Source organism: Tupaia chinensis, unplaced genomic scaffold (genome assembly GCF_000334495.1).
Source record: "Tupaia chinensis unplaced genomic scaffold, TupChi_1.0 Scaffold000624_1, whole genome shotgun sequence".
Taxonomy (NCBI): domain Eukaryota; kingdom Metazoa; phylum Chordata; class Mammalia; order Scandentia; family Tupaiidae; genus Tupaia; species Tupaia belangeri.
In genome coordinates this window covers 1,660,080-1,682,439 of record NW_006160144.1, presented here as the reverse complement: position 1 = coordinate 1,682,439, position 22,360 = coordinate 1,660,080, and the positions used below count along the sequence as shown (strand labels likewise).

Genomic DNA, 22,360 nt, shown 5'->3' with positions numbered 1-22,360 from the left:
GCTATAGGGCGCGTGAGCTCACCAGAAAGACAGAGAGAGACAGAGAGATAGAAAGCGAGAAATCACCCCCTAGGGGGGATGCCCACGCCGCAATCCCTTCTCCGTTCTCCTCTCAGGATCTTGGGCACGCACGCACACGCGCCCAGTGTGAGTTTAAGCCGCTGGGTCTGGGACGAACCACGGTCGACTACATGGGAGTCCGGCGACATAGTCATTACGCTAACTGCTGGTCCCACTTAGTTTCATGTTAGTTAACATTACTATCTTCTAAGGCTCTCATAAGGGTTTCATTTACTTCCCATATGTTTTGTTCATATTTTAGTTCTTGCGTTTAAAAGAAAACCCATATTAATCTTTACTGTTGCCATTTTATATAGTGCATGTTATTTATCTTTTTTAAACTTACTTATTGTAATTACTTCTTATTTTTCTTTATAGTTTCCTTTACAGGTGCCTAAGCATGCATTATTAAACAGTATACTTTAGTTGAGCTTTACATAAATGGAATCATATAGTATGTTTTTTTTTATTTTTTTTTTTGGCTCAATATTACTTGTGAGATTTACATCTGAATATAGCTGTAGTCTACTTATTTTTATTTCTGTTTAGTATTCCACTGTATATTAATATGACAACCATTAACTGGACATAAAAATCTAATTAGATAATTTTCTTTCAGCCTTTTAAAAATGGCATTTAAAGGACTTTTTGTTTCTATCATTTCTGTCAAGACAACTGCTAGCTCACTGTTGCTTATTTGAAGGCAATCTTTCTCTTTTGTCTCAGTGATTTTAAGATTCTTCTCGTTTTGGGTCTTCAGTAGCTTAACACTGATGTCTACAGATGCAGCTTCTTTGGTATCTCTCGTGCTTGGGGTTCACATCACTTCTGAGATTTATGGACTCATATTCTTCATCAGTGTCAGAAATTTCTATACCGTTTCCTCTTTAAATACTGCTTTTGCCTCTTCTTTCTCCTGCTTTTCTGAAGCTTTAAATATATATACCAGACCTTCTTGCAGTATTTTCTCTTTCTTACTCTCTCTTAATTCCTTTCATCCTTTGTCTCTGGTTATTTCATTTCACATATTTCAGTTTACAAAGTGTCTAATCTACTGTTTAAACCCATTCGAGTTAATTTAATTTACTGATTTTCTAATTTCCAGAATTTCCATTTATTTATTTATTTATTTTTAATAATTCCTAGCACTCTGCCAAAATTTTCACTCCTGTCTCTTATTTCCTTGAACGTGATAAGTATATTTTAAAAGTCTATCTCTGAGAATTCCAATATCTGAAGGCCCTGTCTCTACCATTTTTTGTTTCTCTTTCTTTGTGTTGTTTGTGTCTCTGTGTATCCAGTTGCTTCTGATTTTAAGCCCGTCTTGGCATTTTCTTTTCTTTATTTTTTTAAATAATTATTTATTTAATTCCATTTGTTATTATTATTTTTTAATTTGACCACAGGGAGACAGAGAGAAAGGGAAAGTGAGAAAGTAAGTCATCAGATCTTGAACCACCACTGGCTATGTCAGAGTCCAGCACCCTGACCACCATGGTACCTGCCGGCTCCAAGACTTGGCATTTTCAAACTATAGAAATAATTCAGGGTCTTACATGATATTACCTTCTTCTAGCAAGAAGCAATTTAGAAACTCTCTGCCTGATTTTAAGGAATGGCATGATTCAAACTAACCTGTAGCCTCTGTGAGAGTATGTCTACTCCTGGTGAACCTCTGCTTCCATGGTGTCTTGACTCAACATGAGTTGTGTTTACCAGGTGTCCCCTCTTCAGGGGCCATGGGCTCCTACCTCTGCCACCTTTTCTTCCACTAGCCTGTCAAAGGGTGGCTTAGTTTTTAGCAGCCCCGTCAAGAAATGACTGACGTCTCCAGAGGAAGTGTCCCTATACAGCAGGACCTTTCCTCTAGGCTCCATTCTTCCCCTGGATCTTATAAGCTCTAGGATGCCTTCAAGGAAAACTGAATTTTGTTTCTGTTGTTGATCTTTTCCAGTCTTCAGTAGCAGGTGCAATTCACTCAAGCTGCCACTTCTAGAAGAAGGACTCCCAGATGTTATCTACATTCTCGCCAGTTTTATTGTTGATCATTGTTTCTTGGATCCACCATTTCCTTCTGGGCTCAATTTCTTCCCATCTCGAATGCATTCTGCTTCATCACAAGCTTCAACCAGCCTCTGTAACTAGTTAACTCTACCATCTTTTGTTTGAAAACAAGTCTTTATTTCACCTTCATTCCTGAGTAAGAATTAAGCTGAGTACAACATTTTAAGTCAAAAGTTATTTTCACCTAGATCTATGAAGATACTATTTCACTGTTTTCTGGTCTGGCTGTTGTTAAAAGATTGCTATCAACATAATATCAATAGATTCCCCCATTCTAAGCCAGCTAAAAGAGGTTGTTTTGTTTTGTTCTGGTTGATATTTAGATGTCTCCCTTTTTTCCCTGGCATTCCCTAGTTTTACTAAAATGGGTCTGGAAATAAAATAATTTTTATTTGTTTCATTTGGGCTAAATGTACTACTTGGATCTGAGTATTTATGTCTTTTACCAATTCTAGAAAATTCTTAGCTATTTCTTTTTTGAATATTGCCCCCACATAATTCTCTGTATTTGGACTTCTCATTTTAACTCTTACCTCAACTTTCATATTCTCTACCCCTTTGTTTCTCTGTGCAACACTCTGTGATTTCTTTAGATTATTCTTCTGTTTACCGCTCTTCCCTGCAGCTGACACTTACTGCCTTATGTTTAGCATGGTTGTTGAGTTTTAAGTTTTGATGGCTATATTTTTTTATTTCTTGAAGTTATTTCAGCTTCCCTGTTAGAATCTCTTGTGGCCTGTGTTGGAACACTCCTTGGGGTTTGCTTATAACTGACAACCTATAGTACTGCTAGTTCAGAACTAATTGCTAAATTAATTTCTTGGCTGGGGGAGGGGGTGTCCCAAACCACAGAGAAGGAATATATTTATTCAAATCCTAAACTAGCATGATCAAGGATCCATGATTTAGAATTCTCATGGGAGGGTCAACCAATGGCATGGTGGGTAGGGCAGCTGGATCTCACATGGCCTAGTGGGTTTAAAAACCCAAATCCATATATTACCGAACCAAAAGCTGTAGGTCTTATCATTAGCACTCTCGTTTTATTTCTGGAGATTTACTTGTCTTTCCCAAGAGTGCAATTATGCATTTGAAATTATTTTAATTATGTTTTACTGATCATTCGAAGGTGTTTAGAAAAGGAAAATGTTCAGGTTACCTAGTCTACTGTATTACCAGAACCAGAAATCTCATGGCATTGTTTTCAAACTCTGTCAATGAAATAAATATGTTAATATTAGTGTATCAGAGTTCTTCAGGGAAACAGAACCAATAGAGAGAGAGAATGTGTATGTGTGTATTCCATGTATTTATCTTTTTATATACATGTGTATATGTACACACGCATATATGTAAGCCTTTATAATTATGTTAGCTAATTCCTATGATAAATCTCTTCTCTATACGTATGCATATGTATACATGTGTATATATGTACACGGGGGGGGGTATTTATCATTAGAATTACTAACACATTTAAAGAGGCCAACACATCTCAAGATCTGCAGCTGACAATCTGGAGATCCAAGAGACCCAATAGTGTAGTTCTAGTCTGAAGGCTGAAAGGCTCAAGACCCAGGAAGTGCTGATGTTTCAGTCTGAGTATAAAGGCAGGCTTCACTGACATACCCAGAATAATGTTTGACCATTGTCTAGGTACCCTGTGGCCCAGACAAATTGGCATGTAAAATTAGCCATCACAATGTGTGAACTTTGCTTTGATTTTTAAATAATTTTATTTTTTCTAAGATCCAAATTGAGTTTTCCTTTGAGCTGTGAAATTCAATCCTGTCACTCTATGACTGAGCTAACTCAGTGTTAAATAAGCCAACTTTCTTTCTGCACATGGACCTTCCATTTATGTAATTCTATAAGTCTATTTATAGATTTAATTTCCCTCTTTTCCAGTGAAAAAATTAGTATACATATGGAAATAATATGGACTAAATATGTCACCCGAAAATACACTCATGATGTTTTTACAGAACTTTTGGCTTATACAATCATCTACCTTTGCAGTATGAACATGTGGGTAATGGCATGTGCTCACGTCAGGTAAATCCCACGAAATCCTGATACAGTGCCATACATAAACTGGGTACAGTCATGCATTGCTTAACAACAGGGCTACAGTCTGAGAAATGCATCATTAGGCGATTTCGTCATTGTGTGAACCTCGCAGTGTGCACTTACACAGACTTAGATGGTAAAGCCTGCTAAGCACCTAGGCTACACGGGACAGCCCATCATCATCTTATGGGACCACTGCATATTCATGGTCTGCTATTGATCAAACTGTTACAAAATATGGATCACAGCAACGGGTTTGCCTCCACACACTCTTGAGTTTCATTCATCACCTAAGTGGTAATACACTTGCACTAAATTATATGTATATTCACATTACCCTCCTCTGTTCCTCTTCAGCATCAGCAAAGAGTTTACGAATGTTGGCCTCTGATTCTCCCACATATTTGTTAAGGATTTCTGGTCCGTTGACTACTTTGGGCTCTCTTGCATTCAACATCTTGCCAATCTGTCGGGCCAAGAGAGTCTTACCACAGCCTGGGGGGCCATATAACAGAATGCCTTTCACATGTTTACAACCTGAAAGAAAATGAAAACAATGTTATCTCAACCAAAAGCCAAGTTTTTCTTCTTCTTCATATGTACTTTAGGAAAAACACAGTGGTGCCATTTACATATATTAATGTCCACTCGCCATGAACTGAGCAAAAATGAACTGGAACTTTTAAACAGAAAATCCAGAAATAAATCACACACTAGTACTAATATTTGAGGAGGAAAAGATGAAAGATTTTTGGAAAAGTATAATTGAGCTGTCATTTAGAACACTTTTAACTCTTTACATGTTTCTTTGACCTAAATGGCCAATTAGGAATTATTGCTTATTTCTATTATCCTTTACTTAAAGGTTGGGGGGAGAGGTCTATTTTTAGGAAAATCTAACCCAAGACATATCTATTCTGCTATTTTAGGCTACAGAAACTATACCTTAGTTATAGAATAACAAGTCTACCTGTCAATCCAAGCACTTGAGAAAAGGGCAAACGTGTCTGAGTTGGCTGGATATAGAGGAATCCAGAGGATCTAGATGGATGTCACAGGCTTTGTGGATAAAGCTGAATGTGTGCGACAAGATTCAAGTGAGGTACGTGGTTCTTTAGAGCAACTCAGACGAAGTTTCATCAACAGTATTCGATTATTTTCTAGTCAAGCATCTAGACACCTTAAAGGTACCATTGACAATCTAATACAGCAAGACTGATGATCCAGACTACTGAGGATTTTTTCAGCCAACTCTACATGAAAGTTCACTTCATTTCTTAAGATGATGATGACCTGTGGTTTCTGCTTACTCACTCTAGGGACCCTCACCTTTCTAGCAGTTTCATTGTTAAGACACATGGGTCATTTCTGTTGAATTTTTTCTTTACACTACAACCAGGTAAACACCCTGTGAAATATAGATTATGTGTTACATTCACAACTGTGGTGAAAAAGAAAATCTCTATGGGCCAGCCAGTGGTGTGGTGGTTAAGGTGCTGGATCTTACCTGGCCGACTGTCCGGTTTGAGACAAAAGCCTTAAAAAGTATTTCTTTCTTTATTTTTAAAAAATTATTCTATTTAACTTTATTTACTTATTTATTTACTTATTTTAATTTGACCAGAGAAGGAGAGAAAGGGAGAGAGAAAGTGAGAAAGCAAGTTGCCAAGTCTAGGACTTGAACCATGGTCGGCTATGCTGGAGTCTAGTGCCCTTAACCACTATGCCACCTGCTGGTCCCAAAAGTATTTATTTAATAAAAAAGTAAAATATATTTTATAACTCCTATAAAATAAGTCATAAGATACAACCAACTCTACTAGGATCCTTAGATTCCAAGGAGGAAGATATCATATGTTGCCAATGTGATCTAATTTTTATGTCAAGAAAAGAGTCTCTTTGGGAACCAGCAGTTAGCATAATGGCTATGTCACTGGACTCCCACGTAGTCGACCACAGTTCGCGTCCTGGACCCGGTAGCTTAAAACTCATGCTGCGCGTGTGTGCGTGCGTGCCCAAGATCCCGAGAGGAGAATGGAGGAGAAGGGATTGCGGCGTGACCATCCCCCCTGGGGGGTGATTTCTCGCTTTCTGTCTCTATGTCTCTCTCTGTCTGTCTTGCGAGCGCACACGCCCTATAGCGAAAACCTCTCCAAAAAAAAAAAAAAAGAAAAGAGTCTCTTTTTGTGCCAGCACGTGGTATGGTGGTTAAGGTATTGAACTCCTACATAGCTGATTGAGGTTTTAGTCCTGAACCCAGTGGCTTGAAAATCACACTAGGTACGTGTGTGCATGCCCAAAATCCAGAGAGGAGAATGAATAAAGTGTATGTGGTATGGTCATCCCCCCTGAGGGGGCGATTTCTTACTTTCCCTCTCTCTATCTCTCTGGTGAGCATGCATGCTCTATGGCAAACACTTCAAAACAAAACAAACAAACAAAAGACTCTTTTTACACCTTTGAAATTAATGAGTTCTGTGCAATGGTTAAGCCTGTAAGGAGATGGAGCACTTACTGGAAACCTTTGAGGACTCAGAGATTTCTTTTTCTATTTTTTTTGGAGAGGTGTTTTGCTATAGGGCGCGTGCGCTCTCCAGAAAGACAGAGAGAGACAGAGAGACAGAAAGCAAGAAATCACTCCCCAGGGGAGATGGCCACACCACAATCCCTTCTCCTCCATTCTCCTCTCGGAATCTTGGGCATGCACGCACACGTACCGGGCGCGAGTTCAAGCAACTGGGTCCAGGACTCGAACTGTGGTCAACTATATGGTAGTTCAGCGACATAGCCATTATGCTAACTGCTGGTCCTGAGGACTCTTAGAGATTTAATACTTCTCATCACAGAATAAATCCCTGTCCCAAGAACCATGGCCCCATACGAACAGTTTCACGGTTTTATTTTTTTCTCCTGCAACTTTTTAAAAATTACTTAACATTTATTCCCTGAGCATCATCACAACATACTAAATGTGGTTTCCCATCTAGAATAAACTGCATAGTGGCGTAATCATGTCTGTTCTTGTAACACTGTCATATTTTGAAATCAGTAGGACATTGGCTTCATGAGATCAGTTGGAAAATATTCTTTATTCTAGAATGAGTAAGTATAAAATAGGTAATATATTTTTTTTAAAGTTTATTTTCCTAAGTCAATAAACAAGATTAGTAAATGCTTTTAGGAAAAGAATCTGCAAGAAATATTTAATTGTTTTTGGAAAAAAAAAGAACCATGGCCCCATAAACCATCTTTGATTCTTGATCCCATCCTTCAAGCATGAGTTGTAGGGAGATAATGGAATAAGCCTTGAGCATCTTCTAGAGGCAATCTTTACCAAGTACTGCCAACACCTAAGTCACTGGGACACACTGGATAAGGCCTTTGGAACCTAGTTCCTCATCTTTCCCTCAAAACTGGCTGCTATCACCATGATTTGAAACTATTCACGTTAGAAGCCGTAGCAGAGGCGAGTACTGGTGGTGAAACAGGTATAGGGAAGGGAAAGTCAGAAAGGAGGAAATGAAGATTTGCTCAGTATCTTCTTTTTTTGGAGAGGTTTTTGCTATAGGGCACATGCGCTCACCAGAAAGAGAAAGACAGAGAGACAGAGAGTGAGAAATCACCCCCCAGGCAGATGGCCACACTACAATCCCTTCTCCATTCCCCTCTTAGGATCTTGGGCATGCACGCATATGTGCCCGGCGTGAGTTTAAGCCACTAGGTCCAGGACTCGAACCATGGTCAACTACATGGGAGTCCAGCAACATAGCCATTACATTAACTGTTGGTCCCTGCTCAGTATCTTATAAGTATCAGGTTTTTATCTCCAGTTTCTTCACTTCCTCACTTTCTCCAAGTTTATCAATCTCTTTTTAACCATACTTCCTTCCATATTAAGAAAAAAAAGACTCTCAACTCCCTGACCTTCTTATACTTCTATTATACCCATCTCAAGATCCTTGAGCAAAATATGACTTTACTGGACCTATACTTGTTTAAAATAATTATTTAACTTTATGTATTATCATCATTTTCAATTTGCTATATGATATGTGTACTCACCAGAGAAAGACAGAGACAGAAAGAGAGAGGGAAAGTGAGAAAGCAAACCGCCAGGTCCAGGATTTGAACCATAGTTGGCCATGTGGGAGTCCAGTTCCTTGACCACCACACCACCTGTCAGTCCCCTGCACCTATATATTGGCCTCAGAGCAGACAGAGGAAATTATTCCACTGTACTGACTCACATCCACATAATTTCATGTTACCCAGCTTCAGTTCTCCTCTCATTGCCTTTTCTACTCGGCATGCCATCCTTCATTTGTCTTTGTCGGCATGTCTATTTCTTTTTAATGATTGTATCTTCAGTTTCTTCTCAAGAGCTACTTCATGCCATTAATCCTTTTTTTTTCTTTTTTCTTTTTTTTGGAGAGGTTTTTGCTATAGGGCATGTGCTCGCCAAAAAGACAGAGAGACAGAAAGTGAGAAATCACCCCCCAGGGGAGTGGCCATGCCACAATCCCTTCTCCTCCATTCTCCTCTTGGGATCTTGGGCACGGACACACACGTGCCCAGCATGAGCTTAAGCCATCGGGTCTGGGTCTCGAACCGGGTCGACTACGTGAGAGTTCAGCGACATAGCCATTAAGCTAACTGCTTGTCCTATGCCATTAATTCTTACAAACAACCTGAGTCCTACTTTGCATATTAGGGAGAAAGGACTATCGGGTATGAACTCCCTTTAACTCTCTACTTCTCTATCTACAAAATGATCAGCAGACAAATTCGCTCTCCACTTCAACTTCAGTTCTTGAACAAGGAGTTTTCCTTCCTCTTCTTCAAGATTTACATTGCCATTATATGTTTATAGATCTTCTCTGTTAGACTATGACTATTCGAGGGCAAGCACTGCCTCATTATCCTGAATCACAAATACCTGGTATAATGCCTAGCATATGATATGTACTCAGTAAAGAGTTAAGTGAACTGTTGATTCCTTTCCTACAAAACTCAAAGAATATGAGGAAGAGAAGACCATTTTTTAAAACTATGTGAATTTCTTAGTATAGGACAGTGCTTACTTTCATAGTTCAACTAATTTAAATACCTTAAAAAAAAACCAGACGTTTGCAATGATTGAGACTTCAAATGTAGCACAAGTTATGTAATAAATACTATACTTTTTAAAAAGAATTATTTTATTTAACTTTATCTATTTTACTTTGACTAGAGAGGGACGGAGTGTGAGAGAGTGAGAGTGAGAGTGAGTGAGAGAGAGAGAGAAAAAGTGAGAAAGCAAGTCAGCAGGTCTGAGACTCGATCCACAGTTGGCCATGTGAGAATCCAGCACCCTTAACCACCACGCCACTTGCTGGCCCAATAAATACCATAATTTTAACTTTATAATTGTGTACATGGAAAATGCTCAATTTAATGTGTTTTGAATTAAATTGGCTCAGATCTTAGAAAATAAACCATTTGCAAAATATTACAATGAAGGTTGAGAGAAAAATTAAATGCAATATCCATTGAACTTATATAACATAGATCTGTGAAATGTTAGACTGTATTCAATACATCAGTAGGAATGTCATAGGAACTCTAGTCTTTATTCAAACTGCAATTCTTTTAGGATCTCGAGTTAGCATACCAAAAATATACATTGACATGTGAAGATTTTAAAAATTCACTTCCACAAAGGTAGCAGTTACTTGAATAAGCAGTGGAAATAGGACTTTGTTATTACTATTATTATTATAGTCTATTCTGACTTATTAAATAAGCATTGGCCTCTAATTTTCAATGAGTCATAAAAACTGTTTATAACTAATTCCATTCAAAAGTGTATTGAGATCCTGTTTAGGCACTAAGGTAGGTGTGAGGAATATGAACATGAAAAGACAGTCCCTACCTGCAGGGCATTCTTAGCTTAGTAGGAAAGACAGAAATAAAAACAGGTTATCTACAATACGATGTGACATTATCAGACGTACGTATGAAATTCTTTTGGAATCTAGCCGAGAGACTGACTGTGCCAGGGTGATGGCAAGAGATCAAGGGTGGACATGAGGCAGGACGTTACATTCCATCTGGACCTGGAAGGAAGAGTAAGGAGCTCATGATGGGACGGTGGAGAGGAAATGGTGCCTTAAAGAGAGAGAGACTAGTTTGCTCAAAGGCACAGAGGAATGGACATAGGAGCTGTTCACTCAGAAACAGCTGGTAGTAACCTGTTGGGGCTGGAGCCCGAGATGAGGAGCGGGCAGTGCTGGGAGATGAGGCTGGCAAGTTCTTAACTGTGGCAGGCCTTGACACTGAGCCCGGGAGTTTTTAACTTGTTTCATAGCAGTTTTCACTTGTTTCATTAAAAACCTCAGGGTCTTTAATCAGGGAAGGTGCACAATGAGATGTGCATTTAAAAGCTAGCTGTGGTGGTAGATGGAGGAAAGACTAGAGAACAAAGAGGCAGAGCGCGGAAGGCTAGTTGGAGGGATGTTCTTAAGCTTTTTCTGGGACACTGATTTACTGGCTGACTAGCTTTTTGTCCCCTAAGCTTTCGTATCCTCCAAGACCTCCAGAAGCATATGAACAAGTGGGTCCAGAGGCCTTAGGAGGACACCCTCCTACCTTGGATGATGACTCAGCCTTCTCCTGAGCTTCTCTAGGACATTAAAGCCTGGCTCTGATATTCGAGAGCCTCTGATCTCTGGCGGCTGGACTGTCTGACTGCAGAGATAAACTGTCTGCTGCTACTTCCTTTCCTTAAACTCCCATATGCCCCCACTACTCTGAGATCAGTGCTATGGGTTAGTGAGCTAAATAGCAAAGGGTGGATATAGAAGAAAGCGAAGCCAGTGGAACTAATTAAAATGACCATATTTCCCCATTCTGTTTCTCACTTTCTTTCCCTGGAATAGTCTATTGAACCTCCCCAGAAAAACGCATATGTACAAAATTTGCATACAATTTTGAGAGGATTCTTAAATCCTTTGAGGTCCAACCATGGAACCCAAATTAAAATCCCTGAATGTATTACTGAAATAATCCAGACAAGGGACTAGAAATAGAAAGTCAGAGAAAATAGCAGGACAAGAAAAGAAGATGTGGGAGATACTCGTCAGAGCTTAGAAACCAAATGGAAATCGGAGAAGTCGAGGATGACCTCAGGTGTCTAGCTGGGCACAGGAGAAGAATGATGCTGACCTCGGAGATACCGGCATGAGAGCAAGAGAAAGAAGAGTCAGTTTGGAGAGTAGGGAAATTATTACTTTGCCTTTGGATATAGGCATTTAAGATTCAGGCGGTAATGGCCATTAAAATACAGGCTGCAAGTTCAGAAAAGATACCAAGATTTGGGACCAGCAGTGGCATAATGGCTATGTCGCTGGACTCCCATGTGGTCGACCGTGGTTCAAGTCCCAGACCTGGTGGCTTAAAACTCACACCGGGCACATGTGCGTGGGTGCCCAAGATCCCGAGAGGAGAATGGAGGAGAAGGGACTGTGGTGTGGCCATCAGCCCAGGGGGTGATTTCTTGCTTTCTGTCTCTCTGTGTCTGTCTGTCTGGCAAGCGCACGTGCCCTATAGCAAAAACCTCTCCAAAAAAAAAAGATACCAAGATTTAGTCTTTTTGAAAGCCTATATAAAAGCCAGGCATTTAAAGGCCACAAAAAATTTTAAGCAGAGGAACTGACAACAGAGACAATTGTTTCAGAGACAGAGAGGATGAGGTCTGGAAAGAGGCCATTAAATTTAAAATCAGAAAGTTCATGCTGAACTAGGTCGCAGGGTGATCTAAGGATCAAGGTCAAAACTTTTGGAGCTGCGGTGTCTTCCTTTCACTTAGAAGGAAGCCAAGCAGTATAAGCAGGGCTGGAGATTAGACTTTCAGAAACTCTGGCAACGTAGAGGAGGGATGTAGGGAGACAGCTTGTGAGAACAGCTCTCCCTCTGAGACTAGTTAGGTAATGGGGAGAAGAGGAAAGAAGCAGAGGTTATGCTTACTGGGATCTGCTGACCATGTGATGCAGGAGCCAGGTCATCTACAAAATAAGGGGTGGTGAGAAGATATAGGGAACACGGCTAAGGTTTGTAAAGGCCATGAGGAAATGGAAAAATGTGCCCAGGCAGGCAGATGCCATTATATAAGGGAACTCAGCACATGAGATTCAGGTCACCAAGGGACTAGCCTCTTTGTTGTAATTATATTAGTGATTCACAGTATTAGGTAAGGTGCAGAATCTTATTCAATTCAATAAATACAGATTTTATCTGAACTGGCATAAGAATCTTAACTTTCTTGGTTTTAACCATCTCTCTCTCTCTTTTTGAAAGAGAGATTTTTGCTGGGGCCAGCAGATGGTCTAATGGTATGTCACTGGACTCCCACATAGTTGACCCCAGTTTGAGTCCCGGACCTGGGCTTAAACTCACACTGGGTGCGTGTGCATGCGTGTTTGTGCCCCAGATCCTGAGAGGAGAATAGAGGAAAAGGGATTGTGGCATGACCATGGTCCCTGGGGGATGATTTCTTGCTTTCTGTTTCTCTATCTCTCTCGATGAGTGCCCATGTCCTATAGCAAAAACCTCTCCAAAAAAAAAAAAAGAGAGAGATTTTTGCTATAGGGCTCATGTGCTTGCCAGAGAGACAGAAAGCGAGAAATCACCCCCCACAGGGATGGGGGGGATGGCCACGCCGCAATCCCTTCTCCTCCATTCTCCTCTTGGGATCTTGGGCATGCGTGCACACGCAGCCAGCATGAGTTAAAGCCACCAGGTCTGGGACTCAAACTGTGGTTGACTATGTGGGAGTCCAGCAATATAACCATTATGCCATCTGTGTCCCATTAATCATCTCTTTTTTTAAAAAAACAAAATCTCGAAAGTCAGCAACATGATGTAAATTAATTTAATTTGAAGTTGACATATTTATAGCTCAATTCTATTACTTAATTTTCTCATAAAAAATGTGAGACAGGAACCAGCAGTTAGCATAACGGCTATGTCGCTGGACTCCCATGTAGTCGAGTGCAGTTTGAGTCCCAGACCCAGTGGCTTAAACTCACGCTGGGTGAGTATGTGTGCGTGCCCAAGATCCCAAGAGAAGAATGGAGGAGAAGGGGTTGTGGCATGGCTATCCTCCCTGGGGGGTGATTTCTCGCTTTCTATCTCTCTGTCTCTCTGGCGAGCACACGCGCCCTATAGCAAAAAATCTCTCACAAAAAAAAAAAAAGTGAGACAAAAACTATCACATATGTCCTCAACATTTTTCTTCATTTTCCACAAAGTTTGAAACTTTAGTCTTCATTTACAAGTCATTCCTATCTTTTCTCTTCCCTCTATAACGTGTAAGTAATTCTTATTGTGGGCTAACAGTATATTCAAATATAGCTCCAAAGCACTTCTTCTTAATTTCCTGTGTCTAAGTACTTAATTGCTTGTTTTACTAACTCTTTCTGCTAATCACTAAAAAAAAGTCTTACTGCTTGGATGAAGCATAAACATACAAATAACTCTTGGTTATAATAACAGAAAAGAGAGTGGTAATGGAAAGCATAATTCAAAATGGCCAAAAATAGATTCTTATTTATATACATACACATATATAAATTGCTAATTATAATTGTGTATAGGAGTAGATTAAGTTCCAGGAGGTACTATTCTTTTTCCCATTCGATAAACAATACATTTAAGTAGTGGGAAGCCGGGCAGTTTTCTCGCAATTCCTTCCTTTCTTCTCAGTGAAATAAAGATTCCAGGTATCAGCTGTAGGGAGAATGAGAGAAGGGGAGAGGCAGTGCTGGGAGTTTGAGGAGAGTGGAGAAGAACTAGTCATCTCAAAGAACTGAGGAGTACATTGATGAGACTGGAGAAATACAGAAGGAACACCAAGAAACACGATTCCAAGAGATATTGAGGGCCTACTTGAGATCTGATGCATAAGTGTAGTGAGATGAGATAGCGTATTTATTAAAGGGTCAGAGTACTGGCACGGAGTAGGCAGGGAGCTGAGAAAGGCTAGGGACTTTGACACACAGAGACCACGGGAAGCAAGGCTGGTGAGGGTAAATACAAAGAGGGCAAACATGGCAGACCATGGACTCTAAGCTGGATAAAGTAGGAAGAGAAGACAAAAAGGTTGGAAAGTAACAGAGTAAACTAGAGATTCTAGGGAGTTCCAACTTGCTAGAGTGAGGATAAGAGAAATGCGAGAACTGAGCAAGAGAAAAATAAGAGGTAGCAAGCGACCAGTATGCTTAAATCCAATATCCCCAAAGTGGTAATAGTTAAATCAGGCTCAGGTGCAAAGAGTGGCCGGTTGAAGTGGACTGAAGGAAAGTTTAATGGACATGAATAGGTCAAAAATACATGAGAACTGGCCCAGCTGCAATGGCACAATAACAGCATTACCATGGGATCCTGGAAGCCACATGGAAAGGCTCCAGGTTCATGCCCTAGGTCTACCTGAACATGGCAGGCATGCCCACAGATGAACCTGTGATCCTGGCAGGCTGCAGAGCTGGGGGAGGATCATGGTGAGAAGACCCTGTCGAGGGTACCTGTCCCTCTTTTCCTCTCATGAATAAATAAACTTAAAAAATAATTAAAAAAAAAAAAACAACTGTGAGGACAGATTGTTGAACAAATTATAAGCAAGGACACTAAAGTTTCCAATAACAAATACATTCTTCAGATAAACAGTGAAGACTGCACTTAGGAAGAGCAGGTAAGACACACTGGCTTTCCTGTTCTTTCCACTATAGCAGGGCTTTCCTCGTTCATTCTTGTTTTGTTTTTTAAATGTTAGTAATAATGAAAAGTATTAAAATTAGCATAGTATTATGTCATAGCTGTTACTGAAGTCATGAACAATAAAAAATGCCAAACAGAGAAACGGAAAAAAACATTGTGAGACATCACTATAAGACTTTATTTTGTAAAGAATTTAGTGTAAGACTAAATTCTTGTATCTCGTTCTAGACCCTTTGCTGTATTTTTAATGGTTTCCTAGGATTTGAACAAAGCTTTATTTCAATTATGTTTCACAATAAATATCTGTCAAAAAGGCTGACAGTATAATTTGTGGTCAAGTGCAAGGCAGGTGAGGACTGATTGGATTAAACAGGAAATAAATCAGGTGAAAATCTCTAGAGAACATTAAAAATTACTAAGTGCCCTACTTTTCTGACTAATGTTTCTTACACTTGGGTTTCACAAACTAGCCAAATAATGTTTGTTTTTAGCTAGGAAGAAGCACTGTCATTGGGTTATTTGGTTTTTCTTTTTCAAGGTAAAGATTTCTTTAAATGAAAAAAAGTCAAATCTGACATTATCTATCATCACCAGTTCATAAAAGAAAATATATTTTAATGTCAAAAGGCAGGACAGACATAATATCAGAATAAAGGATAGTCTTCTGTGTTAGAGAAATTCAGTTTTATGGACATTGTTAAAAGCGGGGGCTCTAGGGTCAGCATGCCTGGATTCAAATCCTGATTCTTCCACTTACTTGCTGGAAATAATAATAACTATCTCAGAAGGTTATTATGAGAATCATAATGCATGTAAAGAATTTGGCATACTTCTTGGTACATAGAAAGAGTTAATAAATATTGGCCATTAATTAAATATTAACTTATTTTTATTATATTGCTGTAGATGAGTATAGTCAGTTTCTCAAATGGTATGTGAGAAATAGGTCACTGTTAGGAAGACCGTAAAGCTAGAAAATAAATGACTATTTTGCTCATCAAATTCATTTTAAGACTGACAATTATAACTACCTGGCCCCTTAAAACTTTATCTAATACTCCTGTCACTTGAACTCTGCAAATTATAGTTCTTTTTTAAAAAAATATATTTTATTTTATTTATTATTATTTAATTTTGTCAGAAAGAGAGTGAGATTAGGGAAGTGAGAAAGTAAGTTGCCAGGTCCAGGACTCGAACTGTGATCTGTCATGTGAGAGTCCAGCACCCTAATCACCACGCTGTCAGCTGACCTGCAAATTACAGTTTTTATTTCACTGAAGAACCTCAACCTCCAAATTAACGTAGCAGTAAATGTTTTGAACCATAGCAGTTTCACAATGATTTTTTTCTAGTGTTTCAGTAATGCAGGATTCTCGGAAGCTTTAGTCTCTCTTCCAGCTGGACTACTATCAGAGTCAACCCTGCCTGCTTTCTCAAGCTCTCCAAATTCATTCAGGTCAACATGCAGCCCCTTCACAGGAGGCAAGCTACCATGTTGCTAGTTCAGCTTATGTATGTCCCTCACTCCCACCCTCACTCCCTACTCCCATTCAATCGTAATAAGTATGTTTCTCTTACAAAGTTCCCCTTATCTCCCCAACTGCAACTGTTCTCATAGGACCCAACTGTCAGACTTCACAAAGCTGCCCCTGCTCTTCTTGATGGAGCACACACCCTACTCCACTGGTGTTCACCTGGGATGACCTGAGGCTACTGAGAGGAATGGGGACTATTTGTCATAGTCACCCCAAAGCGTGTTTATAGTGCTAGCTCACCACAGTCTGCCCTTTGCCCCTTAATTTGAGGTAGGTTAGTGTTCTACTCCTTCCCATCTGACTTCTAGCTACTACTCTGTTAGTTAAATTAGCAATCCTCCAACAACATACAAAATGTGGATACTAAGAGTATGAGCCACAGGTGTTGATATCTAGTGATTATAATCCTACATATTTTCATGAAGAAAACTTTAAGAGGCTTAAAGGTATATGCCACAGCTTGAAGTGATTTATGATCTAAAAGTCTAAACTGAATAGGACCTTACTCACTATTATAGACATTGATAAAAATGACACATGAAAATATTTTCAAGATAATCTAATACGCTAATTGTAATCTCTTTCTTAAAATAGCTCTATTAAAAATATATAACCTTACTTCTACAACATAAAGAATAAATGATAATGTTTATCATTTGTAGTTTCAAAAAATTATACAATAAAGTGACCAATTGTATTTGCTGAGTTCTTTCTTCTATTTTACAAAGCAGAAAATTTTGGGGTTTTTTTTGGAGAGGTTTTTGCTATAGGACGCGTGCGCTCACCAGACAGAGAGAGACAGAGAGATAGAAAGCGAGAAATCACCCCCCCCCAGGGGGGATGGCCACACCACAATCCCTTCTCCTCCATTCTCTTCTTGGGATCTTGGGCATGCACACACATGTGCCCGGTGGGAGTTTAAGCCACCGGGTCCAGGACTCGAACTGCAGTCGACTACGTGGGAGTCCAGCGACATAGCCATTATGCTAACTGCTGGTCCCGAAAACTTTGTTTTGTTTTGTTTCTCCTAGGTATAGTCAAAGGCAAGCTGCATTGAGGAAAAACTATCTGTGAACTTTTAGGTATTAAAAAGGGGAAGAAATTATAGCAAACACTAATTTTACACAAGAGTAAGTATAAGGATAATAAATTAGAAGTGATCTCTGTTAAATGAGCATCAGGACTAGAGTGTTTAATTCTTTTTTATTTTTAAGAATCATTTAACTTTATTTATTTATTTTTAAAAATTTGACATGAGGTGGGGAGGTGGGGAAGAGAGACAGAGAGAGAGAGAGAGAAAGCCACCAGGTCTGGGACTTGAACCCTGGTCAGCCATATGGGAGTCCAGGGCCCTCAATTACCATGCCCCAATTCATTTTATGGGTGGTATAATCTAGAGAGAGAAGTGTGAAGTGAGTTTTAAAGGATAAAGAGGACTTCTAGGGGGGCTTCTAGTTCAAATGCAGATAGATTCACCATGTTTGCCAAAGAGGAAGGTTATCAAGAGACTACTGGCAAGTTAGGGCATATTCATGAATCTTGCAAGCTTCTCTATACAGTTGTACAAATCAGATTTGAATGCTTAAACAGCGCATGCATGTCTAGAAAGCACAATGACAATATATTTGATCTTTTAATTTAAAGTTTTGGGTTTTTTTTGGAGAGGTTTTCGCTATAGGGCGCGTGTGCTCACCAGACAGAGAGAGACAGAGAGACAGAAAGCGAGAAATCACCCCCCAGGGGGGATGGTCACGCCGCAATCCCTTCTCCATTCTCCTCTTGGGATCTTGGGCACGCACGCACACGCGCCTGGCGTGAATTTTAAGCCACCGGGTCCAGGACGCGAACCGCGGTCGACTACGTGGGAGTCCAGCGACATAGCCATTACGCTAACTGCTGGTTCCCTTAATTTAAAGTTTTTATCATTTCAACCTTATCTTCTGGTTCTTTTGAAAATTGTTCATTGGAATTAGAGTCTTCCAATTACTATTATTTTTTTAGGTTTTTGATATAGAGCACTTGCCCTCATAGGAGAGAGACAGAGAGATGATGTAGGAGGGCCTTTTGTTCATTTGTTTCAAAGACTCAATCAGCATCAGAAATAGGTTATCATCTACATTTGTTCATCTGTGCACTTTTCAAATCTTTAAGAAAAGGAATTTTTTTTTTTTGAGAGGTTTTTGCTATAGGGTGCATGCACTTGTCAGAAAGACAGACAGAGACAGAGAGACAGAAAGGGAGAAATTACCCCCGGGGGGGGGATGGCCATACCACAATCCCTTCTCCGTTCTCCTCTTGGTATCTTGGGCACGCATGCACATGCACCTGGCCGGGTCTGGGACTTGAACCGTGGTCGACTACATGGGAGTCTAGTGACATAACCAATATGCTAACTGCTGGTTCCCCAAAAGGAACTATTGAGGACTAAGACCACTAGTCTTGACCCCATTCTCAGGGCAGGGTATCGTTTTGTCTAAGAGAGACTTCTTGTTGTCCCTCCTGCCACCAACCTAAAAAAGCCAAGAACCCTTGTAGTTCTGTTATGATACAGTGAAAAAGGGGGGAGGGGCAGATGGTGGCAGAATGGTAAAGTAACCATACCTACATGGCCAAGGTCTGAGTTGGAATCCTGGGACTTCTCTGAGCGTGACTGGTGCATAAGTGTGTGCCCGAGACTGGGGGTGCATTGTGGTGGAAAGGTCCTGTTAGGGGTGCCTCTCTCTCTCTCATGAACTTATAAAAAAATAAGTTAAATACTTAAAAACAAAACAGTTTTTAAAAAAGTGAAAAGGGCCTATGCCCTGAGCACCAAGCACCTGTGTCTGCCAACTGACTGGTCTATACCCAAGTTAGTCAACTGGGATTTCATACAGATCTTCTAATTAGATAGCCTAGAACTAAAGATGAGATGGTGGAACAACTTTCTGAGCTAATCTTTGCTGACACCCCCACCCTTCCCACTCCCTCACTGGGTGTTGCCTGGTATTTCATGAATTCTGATGACAAAGATCATGCTTCTTCTACAGCAGGTCCTGCCTTGCTGCCACTTGGCAGCACCGATCCTTATTGGTTTCAGATTTTTACAGTATTCCTTTCTTCTTTTTTCTCTGTCCCTTAGCTTTAAACTCCTTTTACTTGCTGCTCTACAAGGCATCTGCTTCAGTCTAGTAAGTATCTTATTTTCACTAGCAGACAACTTATGCCTTTTTTCCCCCCTTTTTTGGAGAGTTTTTTTTTTCCTATAGGGCGTGTGCTTGCCAGAAAGACAAAGAGAGACAGAGAGACAGAAAATGAGAAATCACCCCCCCCCCAGGGGGGATGGCCACGCCACAATCTCTTCTCCTCCATTCTCCTCTTGGGATCTTGGGCATGCACACACATGTGCCTGGCATGAGTTTAAGCCACCGGGCCCAGGACTCGAACCTCAGTCGACTACATGGGAGTCCAGTGACATAGCCATTACACTGTTGATCCCACAACTTATGTTACACCTGGAAGTTCTACTTACATTAATAGTTTATGTTCTTCTGTTCCTCAGAAACCAACTCATTAATAATACCATTTAATTTTGATCACATCTTTGGGCTCAATTCTTCAGTAATTACAGTAGCAGTTATCAAGCTTTAATGTGTACCAATGGCCAACAGAGGTTATTAAAATACAGATTTCCAGGCATCATTCCTAGAAATCTGAATTTATTAAGTATAAAGTAAGGAAACTGAATATTTAACAAGCACCCCTAGGCTACTCTAATGTAGGCCAAGGGACATTCTGAGAAACACTGGTTACTTATAACTGATATTCCATTAAGTTGTATTGTAAGAGTTCTTAGGGTTTTATTTTACTTAGTGTATATGTTCTAGATCCTCAATTAAATCTTAACCTGATAAGGATACATGTTTTTTATTCCTTAACAAGTTGTAGCTGTATTATAGCAAAGAGTTATTCTAACAAGATACAATTTATTAAGAATAAATGTAAGTTTTCTGTACTTGAGTACAGCTAGGGAAGAGATGGTTTTGTGAGAGATGTCTTGTAGTTACTCAACAACAAATTCCATGAGCTAAGACAGAACGTGAATGTCAAAAATGTTAATGCAATTTCAGTGCACCTTAAAAGAAGGCTGGCGTTCTGAACAAAGGATGGAGAGTTCTGATTTATTTTATAACGGAAACCTCACTACAGTTCTCTATTGAGTTCTGGGATTCCCAACTTAAGGTGAATATAAACAAAAGTTAAAGTTCAGAGAAATGTGAATTGGATGGTAAAGGACTAAAAATCAAGTCCCAAAGAGATTGGCTGGAAGAATCAACCAGGCTGGAAGAAAAGACGAATGTAGGGGAGTTGAGGTCTTAACAGAATAGCTGTCTTCACATACCTAAAAGGCTTTCACAAGCTAGTAGGATTATTCTTGTTCTTTGTAGTCTCAGGGGAAGAATTAAGGCAGTAGTAGAAGCTACAAGCTACATCTTATCTTCACATAAGGAAGACTCAACTTCAACCTGTGGCTGTGCAAAAGTGGCATGCATCCTTTACAGAGAGTGAGTTACCTGTCACTGGAAGAGTTTATGCTTAGCCTAAGGAACATGGCATAAGTAATTCACAGAAATGTAAAGATGATTCATACAAAAGGGAGGAGTGTGAAACTAGATGCCTCTTAACATTTCTTGCAATGATAAAATTCTACAATTCTTTGAACATTCTCTGATAGAACTAGCTAGTTTTACAGAACAAACTTGCAATAAATATTTCAGATGGGAGGGAAGGAGACTAAAAACTAGGAAGATAACAGAGAAGACATTGCTACAGTTTAAGTATATACTGAAGCGAGAAAAAAGAAAAAACTAAAAAAGCAAAAAGAAAATATTTTATAAATATATGCAAATTAACAAAACGGGGAGGAAACATAACTCCACGACCTAGAAAACAGACATAATGAAATAGATACTACTTGTGGGATGGTTAAAAGAATGTTTAATAAATGTAACAAAGTTTTAAACACTTCAGGAATTCGTTTTCGTAAGAATTCTTTTCTTTAATTTTTCATTTAACTTTATTCATTTATTTATCTCAATTTGACCAAAGAGAAAGAGAGAGAGAGGGAGAAAGTGAGAAAGCAAGCCTTCAGGTCTGGGACTCGAACTGCAGTCAGCCTTGTGGGAATCCAGCACCTTTAACCACACCACCTCCCAGTTCCTCAGTAAGAATTATTATGGGAACAGTGAAAGCATCTGGAGAGATACAAAAAAGATAATCTAACTAGGTTTGGTGGTTAAGGGTGCAGGATCCCACATGGCTAGCCAACTGCATGGTTTGAGTCTCAGCTCCAGTGCCTTGAAGATCACACTGGATATTGTGTGTGTACATGTCCCAAATCCTGACAGAATAGGGAAATGGAGAAGGGATTGAGGCATGATCACACTCTATTTAAGGGTTCTATCTCCCTCTGCCTCTGTCTTTCTCTGGCAAGTGTATAAGCCCTCTGGCAAATAAAGCAATAATAATAAATTTAAAAAAATTAAATGACCACTAAGGCTCAGCTGTGGTGGCACAGGCAGTGGGGCACCACCATACAATTCAGAGCCAGATGGGAAGACCCAGGTAGGGTTCAGATTACAGGTTGACCTGAATGTGCTGGTCCTGGTTAGGTAGAGGGCTGTGGGAGGATCACGGCATGAAAAGACCTTGTTGGAGGTCCCAGTCTCTCTCTTTTCATGAAAGAGAGAAAGAAACTTAAAAACAAAAAAGAAAAAAGAAAAAAAAAAAAGACCACTAAATGCTTAGATAAAGGCAATTCATAAATTTATATGAAACCCTGTCTTTGGAAATAATGTACTTAACCCCCCTTGTTGGGCAGTACAGATTTATGCTTGAAGACT

The 22,360-nt window shown here is 39.7% G+C and overlaps 1 protein-coding gene across 1 annotated transcript in view; it reads right to left on the bottom strand.

The window, feature by feature from the left end:
• Positions 1–22,360, bottom strand: part of NSF (N-ethylmaleimide sensitive factor, vesicle fusing ATPase) — a gene marked incomplete in the record, with an annotated part of 153,800 nt that overhangs the window by 80,865 nt on the left and 50,575 nt on the right. The window contains 1 exon segment of the mRNA XM_014591835.2: positions 4,532–4,731. Coding sequence (XP_014447321.1) covers positions 4,532–4,731 — 200 coding nt within the window.